Source organism: Podarcis bocagei, assembly GCF_964188305.1.
Source record: "Podarcis bocagei genome assembly, chromosome: 15".
Classification (NCBI taxonomy): Eukaryota; Metazoa; Chordata; class Lepidosauria; order Squamata; family Lacertidae; genus Podarcis; species Podarcis bocagei.
The window spans coordinates 43,872,462-43,881,772 of NC_138141.1; the positions used below are offsets into that span (position 1 = coordinate 43,872,462).

Genomic DNA, 9,311 nt, shown 5'->3' on the forward strand with positions numbered 1-9,311 from the left:
TTGTGGGGGGGCTGGACTATATTTGGGGTGTGTGTGAAAAAATTCCTATGCCCCACAAATAACCCAGAGATGCATTTTAAATAAAAGCACACATTCTACTCATGTAAAAGCATCAGGCAGGGCCTACAGATAACCCAGAGATGCATTTTAAATAAAAGGGCACATTCTACTCATGTAAAAACACGCAGATTCCCAGACCGTCCACAGGCCAGATTTAGAAGGCTATTGGGACGGATCTGGCCCCCGGGCCTTAGTTTGCCTACCCATGGCCTAATAAGCCATCCAACATTTCACCTGGTGGCTGCGAGTTCCGTTTCATTTTGTGTGGTGTGTGTGTGTAGATCCTTCTCTCATCTACCAATGCCCAAGGTAACCCTTTTAGAAAGGGCCAGGAAAAACCTCCATGGAGAACTGGGCTGTCATTGGCTTCTTAGCTGTGATAGCTAAATCAGACCTTTGTGTTGAGAGGTACCCGTATCTCCTAATGGCAGATTTTAGGGAGAAGCATAGGGGGCGGGCGGCCCTTGATGTCACGCCCCAATTGTAAGGTCTGGGTGGCATCTGGATGGAGATAGTGTGCTAGATTTGAGCTGCACCTCACCCACCAAGACTATCCCTGTATTCCATCTGAAATTGGAATAAGAAGCTGAACTGTACTAGTTGCATTGCGCAGCCTGAGCCACAAACTAGTTAAGTGAGAGTGTCGTAGATTTAAACAGGTTGCAACCTAGGTGTCTGCTACCCAGAAAGTAATTGTGTTTCTTTAGTTGTTAATGGTTCGAGCACTGAGGAAAGGGAGTGCTTGGATACAGCCACAAAGGAGCATATTCAGGACTACAATGAAGATGAGAAGAATGCAAAGGTATTTTGAAACATTCCCTCATTGCCTGCCTTTTATATTTTTATGGTATGCTCCAGCAACAGAAAGGAACAGAGCCCTGCTGTACCAGGCTGATAGCTCATCCAGTCCAGCGTCCTGTGGCCAAGTAGCCTGAGAACAAGGCCTTAACAGTAACTCTCCACATTTGCTATTCCCTAGCAACTGGCAGAGGCATTCTGCGTCTGACAGGATAGATGGAACACAGCCATCGAAGCTAGTAGCCATTGGAAGCCTTAAACCTCCACAGATTTATTCCATCTTCCCAATGCATTATTAGGAGGGCCAAGAGGGAAAAATTATTCCAAGATTTGTCATTTTTATAGGGATAAAAAGCATGACATACTAGGGGCTGCCACCCCGCTTGCTAACCCCACATACCCCTTTGCCCTTCCCCCACACTGGACCAAACCTCCCTCCCTCTACGCTTCACCTGCCCCAAGTTCCACCCATTCTTAAAGGTGGGAGGCATTTCACAGCACCTCCCTCCCTCCATTAAACAGCTCGCCTGGGCTGGGCATGGCAGCTGGCCATTCCAGTACCTTATGTAACAATACATTCTGTATATAAAACTTTTTTATATATTAGGGACATGACATGAACCTGCTTCCCAGCCTGCCTGTACTAATCCAACTCCCCCTACTTTGCCCCACTGACCAGGTACCCAGGCCTAACTCCGTCCCACAGCCTTCTTTCCCTAAGGCCAGGTGTGGGGAATGCTTTTCAATGACACACACCAGACAGGCAGAAAGTTGAGGGCTGCAAAGCATTATGGATTGTTGTTGTTGTTTAGTAGTGTCCAACTCTTTGTGACCCCCTGGACCAGAGCACGCCACGCATTATGGATAGTTACAAGATAAAAGCCTGGATAAAGCTTCCAGGCTTGTGGTGCCACACCTCTGCTTTTCACATTCTATACAAGCCACATAAGCACTTGCAACAAATGCTGCCACATTTGTTTCTTGTTGCCTCCATAGATTGAGATGTTTGGTTATGAAATCAGTGAAGATGAAATAAACAACATCCCAGAAGCCAGAAGGAAAGACGTGAGAAAGAAACTAGAGCAGGCACTCCGACGAGGGGCAGAAGCTCGTTACATGGCAGCCAGAGGAAGGGGTTTACCAGCATTTATTACCCACATGGATGTGTTGTGATTGGTGTGCCCTTGTTACACAAGCAGAGCCTTTGGAATCCATAAACCTGGTTAATAATCTGCTACTGAGCATTGCTTTTATCAAGTGCATTGTGCTACAGGTACACCTCCCACTGAGCAAGTATTAGCCTCTTTGGCTACTGAAGGAAATGTCCTCAGTCACCTAGGGCACCAATGGAGAAGAACCTAATTAGGCCAAGCCGTGTCACGATGATCTGATGGCATGCGAGACATCAGAGGTGGGACAAGGAGTTTGCAGACACCACTCTGCCTTTGCGGTGTAAGAGAAAAGGCAAGCAGGTCACCTGACATAATTGTGAATCCTCCTGGGCCTCAAACGGACACTGCAGAGAACCATTGAAGTAGACAGCCTTTATTTATAGAGCTGTGGGTACGTATTAAGTTACATTTGGCATAAGGCAGAACTTGTGGTGTCCTAGAGTCCTAGTGATGTAGATTACAGTAGATTTTCACACACACAGTTTGACAGAGTGCCCTCCATTGTGACAATTCCATACTCGACCCAAAATGGATTATTGAACCCTGAAATACCGTTTCAAGATGATGCTCTAGAAGTGTGTTGTGAATGGTTGGGTCTTTAACCACAGCAGGTATTACCTACCAGAGCAGCCAAATTTGTTTAGGATGGGAATTGCTGTATGGAGTGTGTTATTACTGGAGCTATTTTTAAAGGACCTTATCAATTGCATGTGCAAGCCCTTAATGCTAAATGGTACATTACATACTATTTTAGATCAAAGCCTCCGCGGTTACTTATCACTCTGTTCTTTCTGCATCTTTAAATAAAAATGAAAACAAGCAACTTCCAAGCAAACAGAAAATTTGAGTGGCACCAAAGTAAAGAAAAGCTGTGCCCCTAGTTTTGTCCTTGCCAGCATTGTAGAAAAGCTCAAGCCACAAGTCATGGCAGTTAGAGCTACAGTTTAATCAGTTTGAGCACTCTAGACTCCCAAGTTTCATATTCTGTATTCTAAGCTTACACCTGTTTTAACATGGCAAAGTCTTGTGCTGTGACTTCCATCATTGCAGTTATACCTCATGACATGTTTGGTATCAGTTTATTTAGGATTAAGTTGCAGAATCCATGTCAACTTGCACTTAATTTTGGTATCCCTTGCTATATCTTACCTTTGATTTCTTTCCCAGAACCTTGCAGTTACGCACACCACCTACAGTGTAAAAAAACTGGGAGAAAAGTATTCTTGAACACCATACTTAATCATTCATGAGAACTACAAAGTAATGTGCAACAAAAACTTTTATTTAGCATTTACACCAGCAGTCCAGCAGTTACTTAAACTTTTATTTACCTTACAATATTAAGACATTAAACAGCTACAGTGCAAACAAATGCTATTGGCAACTTGCAAATAAAGAGTTCCGTTAACACCTAAAAGCCACCTCTCAGACGCAGCACAAGATGGAGGGTGGATTCTTTCTGGATGTTGTAGTCGGACAGCGTGCGGCCATCTTCCAGCTGCTTTCCGGCAAAGATCAGCCTCTGCTGGTCAGGGGGAATGCCTTCTTTGTCCTGGATCTTAGCTTTCACGTTCTCAATGGTGTCACTGGGCTCCACCTCCAGGGTGATGGTCTTGCCAGTCAGAGTCTTGACAAAGATCTGCATGCCTCCCCTCAGACGCAGCACAAGATGGAGGGTGGATTCTTTCTGGATGTTGTAGTCGGACAGCGTGCGGCCATCTTCCAGCTGCTTTCCGGCAAAGATCAGCCTCTGCTGGTCAGGGGGAATGCCTTCTTTGTCCTGGATCTTAGCTTTCACGTTCTCAATGGTGTCACTGGGCTCCACCTCCAGGGTGATGGTCTTGCCAGTCAGAGTCTTGACAAAGATCTGCATGCCTCCCCTCAGACGCAGCACAAGATGGAGGGTGGATTCTTTCTGGATGTTGTAGTCGGACAGCGTGCGGCCATCTTCCAGCTGCTTTCCGGCAAAGATCAGCCTCTGCTGGTCAGGGGGAATGCCTTCTTTGTCCTGGATCTTAGCTTTCACGTTCTCAATGGTGTCACTGGGCTCCACCTCCAGGGTGATGGTCTTGCCAGTCAGAGTCTTGACAAAGATCTGCATGCCTCCCCTCAGACGCAGCACAAGATGGAGGGTGGATTCTTTCTGGATGTTGTAGTCGGACAGCGTGCGGCCATCTTCCAGCTGCTTCCCGGCAAAGATCAGCCTCTGCTGGTCAGGGGGAATGCCTTCTTTGTCCTGGATCTTAGCTTTCACGTTCTCAATGGTGTCACTGGGCTCCACCTCCAGGGTGATGGTCTTGCCAGTCAGAGTCTTGACAAAGATCTGCATGCCTCCTCTCAGACGCAGCACAAGATGGAGGGTGGATTCTTTCTGGATGTTGTAGTCAGACAGCGTGCGGCCATCTTCCAGCTGCTTCCCGGCAAAGATCAGCCTCTGCTGGTCAGGGGGAATGCCTTCTTTGTCCTGGATCTTAGCTTTCACGTTCTCAATGGTGTCACTGGGCTCCACCTCCAGGGTGATGGTCTTGCCAGTCAGAGTCTTGACAAAGATCTGCATGCCTCCTCTCAGACGCAGCACAAGATGGAGGGTGGATTCTTTCTGGATGTTGTAGTCGGACAGCGTGCGGCCATCTTCCAGCTGCTTCCCGGCAAAGATCAGCCTCTGCTGGTCAGGGGGAATGCCTTCTTTGTCCTGGATCTTAGCTTTCACGTTCTCAATGGTGTCACTGGGCTCCACCTCCAGGGTGATGGTCTTGCCAGTCAGAGTCTTGACAAAGATCTGCATGCCTCCTCTCAGACGCAGCACAAGATGGAGGGTGGATTCTTTCTGGATGTTGTAGTCGGACAGCGTGCGGCCATCTTCCAGCTGCTTCCCGGCAAAGATCAGCCTCTGCTGGTCAGGGGGAATGCCTTCTTTGTCCTGGATCTTAGCTTTCACGTTCTCAATGGTGTCACTGGGCTCCACCTCCAGGGTGATGGTCTTGCCAGTCAGAGTCTTGACAAAGATCTGCATACCTCCCCTCAGACGCAGCACAAGATGGAGGGTGGATTCTTTCTGGATGTTGTAGTCAGACAGGGTGCGGCCATCTTCCAGCTGCTTCCCGGCAAAGATCAGCCTCTGCTGGTCAGGGGGAATGCCTTCTTTGTCCTGGATTTTAGCTTTCACGTTCTCAATGGTGTCGCTGGGCTCCACCTCCAGGGTGATGGTCTTCCCGGTGAGTGTCTTGACAAAGATCTGCATACCTCCCCTCAGACGCAGCACAAGATGGAGGGTGGATTCTTTCTGGATGTTGTAGTCAGACAGGGTGCGGCCATCTTCCAGCTGCTTTCCGGCAAAGATCAGCCTCTGCTGGTCAGGGGGAATGCCTTCTTTGTCCTGGATTTTAGCTTTCACATTCTCAATGGTGTCACTGGGCTCCACCTCCAGGGTGATGGTCTTGCCAGTCAGAGTCTTGACAAAGATCTGCATTTTTTATCTGCAATAATAAGACATTATGAATAACTCATTATACTTCAGCACCTTCCCATTTCGGCAATGCAGAAGTTATCCAATAACCAGAAACACTAAAAGCCTGTGAGGTTTTTAACACCCATCAGAACCAATATGAGTATACTGTCAAGTAAGTTTCCAACCTTTTTCATATTGTAACAGCAATTAACAGAGATACAATGGAATTGTCTCCCATGCATCTACAAGCAGAAAAAGGAGGGGGAAATGGCAAGCCTAGTCAAGCTAAGCACTATTTGATATCCTCAAATACTACACACTAAGTTCAGAAGCAGGGGGGGGGGGAACCCTCACTACAAAACGACCAAGGAGCTGAGCTGGATGACCTTTTGAAGCCCCCTTTTAACCAATTCAGTGATCTCACACTTATTTCCCCCCCCCACTATGCTTTTGCTCATAAACATACATACTATGCATGCGCTTTCCCAAGCCACCCCCTTTTTTGCTTTAATACTTTACATCCCATTTCCCCTTATTAGAACTGACTCAAAGGCAGCTCATTGCTACAAACAATACCAATATAACGCCAGCCCATCACATGCCAAATCTTTTGTAATTATGACGCACTTTCCCGGAGTGATTTGCATTGCACTTTTGGGGGGAGGTGTAAAGAAGAACTACCCAAGACTCCTAAAATTAGCCCCGTAGGTTTCTGGCAACCGACTCTCTTCATCCCCGTTTTTTAAAAAATAAGCACAGAGTTTGCTTCTTTGTGCTGCATACTCGGGAGCATTTTTACTATATTCCTATGTATCTGCGTCAGCTGAGGCTCCCGCTTATACGGTTCCCCACCCATTTAAAACGCGCGTCTCCCGACCGCCACGATACGGCTTTAGCCCGCTTCTTTGTGAGGACCTCCATTACAGCACAATAAAGATGAATTTATTTGGGGGGGGGAGGGCGGGTCTCGGTTTATTCCTTTTTACCTCACGGGCGCAGAAAGCGCCGCGCTCGCCCCTCAGGCGCGCCTCACGCCACGAAGCCACCCCATCTCCCCTCTGGCCAGGGCTGCGCAGGGAGACCCTCGCCGAGCCCCCTCCGCCCCCCCCCCACGTCGCCGGGCAGCGCCTCGCCACAATGGAGGCCGGTGACGCCACACCCCGGAGGCGCCGCCACGTCGCTCGAAAGGTCGCCTCCTTTCCCAACCACCCTCTCCGCCGTCTTACCAATGTGCTACGACCGCTTCAACTAGGAAAAACGAATCTCGACCGTCGCTTCCGTTGACAAAACTCTCTCCAACCTCTCTTTTCGTCAATGACAGCGCCGAATATGTCCGCTTCGCTTCCGCCCTCTGGTATTTATCGACCTCTGTGACTTATCGCTCCTCCTTCTGAGCGGAGTTCTAGTCTCCTTCCGCTAAAAAAAATAGTCCGGCGATAAACGGTAATGAGAGCCACTTCTCCCTTCCCGGTGTGTCCCCCGCTATTTGAAAGGAAGGAAAAATGAAAACGGAGAAAGACGTTGTGGCCTCCTTGTTACGACACGCGATAAAACGAGTTGTGCGAGCTGCGGAGGGATATACAAGAGCAGGTGAAGAGACTCTGCGCAATTTCGACCGGCCGTTGAAGAGAGGCGGGATTAAATCGGAGGCTCGGTGGCGATTGGTGCGAAGGGAGGAACCATGCGATCGCTGATTGGCTCTCGGGTAGGAAAGCTCTGGAAGGATCTGGAGAAAGGAAGGGAGGTGTTTTTCCTTCGTGTGTTTCTAATGAGTAAGTCTTCGCTGATTGGTGCAGGGTGAGGTCACCCTCGTTGCTAAGGCCCCTCCGCCTCAGCGAAGCAGATTTCGAGAAGTGGGGTGGGAGGAAAGTGAATGCGGGCTGTTGTGCGCATGCGGGGGAGGAAGGGCGGGGGGACGGCGAACGGAGGCTGGTGGGGGATGGGCATCTTCGTGGGTGGGGGAGGGGTCTCCTGAGGGGAAATTAATATTAAAACTGAAAACTCAAGATGATAAAACCAAAATACATATAAAACACATAAAATACATATAAAACAATAGAGAAGAGAGAATGCTTTCCTTCTCTCACAAATGGGGCCTCTCCTCTTTGAGGGAAAATTTGGCTCCCCCTCAGAAACCTTCACCATTTTAAAAGAATTGGTTATGTAATTAACTGAGGCGTTTTTTCCCTGTTCTTCAGTCCCAGAAGGAGAGGTGCCAATTATAACCTCGCTATGTTTGAAAATCTATTTGTTTCTTGTCATAAAATGTTTTTTTTAAATTTCATATTTTCCCATTATGAGATAGTCTTCAAGCAGAATATTTGAGGGGGGGGAATAAATTAAAAACACTGCAAGCATTATCATTGGTGAACAAAACTGGAAGTAAGGCTTCAGAAGGAACAGGGAAGCAGGGTCAAAAAAGGAAAATAAAAAAGCCCAGGGGGAAAAAAGAATTGCCACTAACCAGCAAGCCGGGTCTGCTGAACAAAATACTTGAATAGTATCACCAAAATATGCCCCGTAAGTCAGGTTTTGTAAAATGGAGTCACTCGTGCCCAGCAGAACTTCTCCCCTCATACATTTTAAAAGTGGGGGGTACATATTTCCATACTGAGTTATCCCCCAAAGTCTTCATAGAAAATGTTAAAAGGACAACCCATATTTATGTATTAAGCTATTTATCGTGTTGACCCATCTAGCCACATATGAGGTGCTTGTTCCTGGGAGACAATTCTGTTTATCTCCTTGCTGCAAACCGTTCCATGTTTTTGTCAATGGAGTTGCTGGCATCAAAACAATAGTTGTGCAAAGTTGTCTTTATTATTATTATTACTATTATTATTAATTTATATCCTGCCCATCTGGCTGGGTTTCCCAGTCTTTACATAGGGAGTATCCAGCAGTTGGTCTCAGAGTAGACCCATTGAAATCAATGGAGTGAATTTAGCCATGTCCGTCAATTTCAGTGGGTCTACTCTAAATATTGCTTACTTGGGTTCAACGCACCCCCAAGTTATTACGTAGCGATGAAAACAGGGCTCAGCATTTGAAACTCAAGCTGGTGTTTTGTCTTTTTGGGTTTCGACAGGAAACAATGTTCCAGTCCCTGAAGCCGTTTCCTCTTCTGAGCTCGCCTGAAAATAATACTTTGTTCTGCCAGATGGGAATCGCGCTGAGTACCTTGAAACAGGGTCACACAACCAGTTTCTCTCTTCTTCCCCTGCCTAGGATTAGCAGGCAAGAGGCACCCTGAATTTTGCAACTTAATAGCATATGCATGTTATTTCCTGTAGCACTTCCTGTACAAAAAGAAAAAGAAGAAGAAAAGAGGTATCCAGGAGAAAACAGAGTGGATACATATTTTAAGAGGATTGGATACAAAATAAGTTTGAAATGGCTGGCTTGTTGTGTTCATTATTTATTTGCTTTTAAAGCCTTTACCAAAACCCGACATTTCCTTGTAGAAACCTATTGTATAGCGGCTGACCTCAGATTAATAAAATGCAATAAAGAAACAAAGAAAAAGAAAAGCAATAGTAAAAACGTTGTGAATACAGTGAGGGGGGAAAGTATTTGATCCCCTGCTAAATTTGCCTGTTTGCCCTCTGATGAAGAAATGACCAATCCATAATTTTAATGGTAGGTTTATTGTAGCTGTGAGAGACAGAATAACAACAGGAAAGCTACCCAGAAGACAAAAGTTAGAGACTGATGTGCATTAGAATGAGTGAAATAAATATTTGATCCCCTATCAACCAGCTAGATGTCAGGCTACCTGGTATTTTCACTGTACTGTATATAATGAGCTGAGATTAGAAGCACCTGATGCAAGG

General features: G+C 46.7%; 2 protein-coding genes across 6 annotated transcripts in view; one reads left to right on the forward strand and one right to left on the reverse strand.

Annotated features, from left to right (window-relative positions):
• The window catches only part of LOC308574335 (uncharacterized protein), a gene marked incomplete at its 5' end in the record, with an annotated part of 25,903 nt that extends 23,810 nt beyond the window's left edge, over window positions 1-2,093 (forward strand). For all 4 annotated transcript variants that reach the window (XM_081172034.1, XM_081172035.1, XM_081172036.1 and 1 more), the window contains 2 exons: window positions 768-862; window positions 1,855-2,093. In XM_081172034.1, the coding sequence (XP_081028160.1) occupies window positions 768-862; window positions 1,855-2,031 (272 nt within the window). In that variant the 3' untranslated portion in view covers window positions 2,032-2,093. The remainder of the gene's footprint in view (window positions 1-767; window positions 863-1,854) is intronic.
• Window positions 2,094-3,291: 1,198 nt separating this feature from the next.
• Window positions 3,292-6,859, reverse strand: LOC308574342 (polyubiquitin-C). Of its 2 annotated transcripts, none has more exons than XM_081172053.1 (2): window positions 6,705-6,859; window positions 3,292-5,506 (listed from the first exon to the last, which is right to left on the reverse strand). In XM_081172053.1, exon 2 carries the CDS (start codon window positions 5,497-5,499, stop codon window positions 3,442-3,444), a length of 2,058 nt encoding a protein of 685 aa, XP_081028179.1. In that variant the 5' UTR covers window positions 5,500-5,506; window positions 6,705-6,859; the 3' UTR covers window positions 3,292-3,441. The 2 variants fall into 2 exon arrangements, with proteins under 2 accessions (XP_081028179.1, XP_081028180.1); XM_081172054.1 differs by lacking the exon at window positions 6,705-6,859 and adding an exon at window positions 6,465-6,487.
• Between the last annotated feature and the right edge of the window lie 2,452 nt (window positions 6,860-9,311).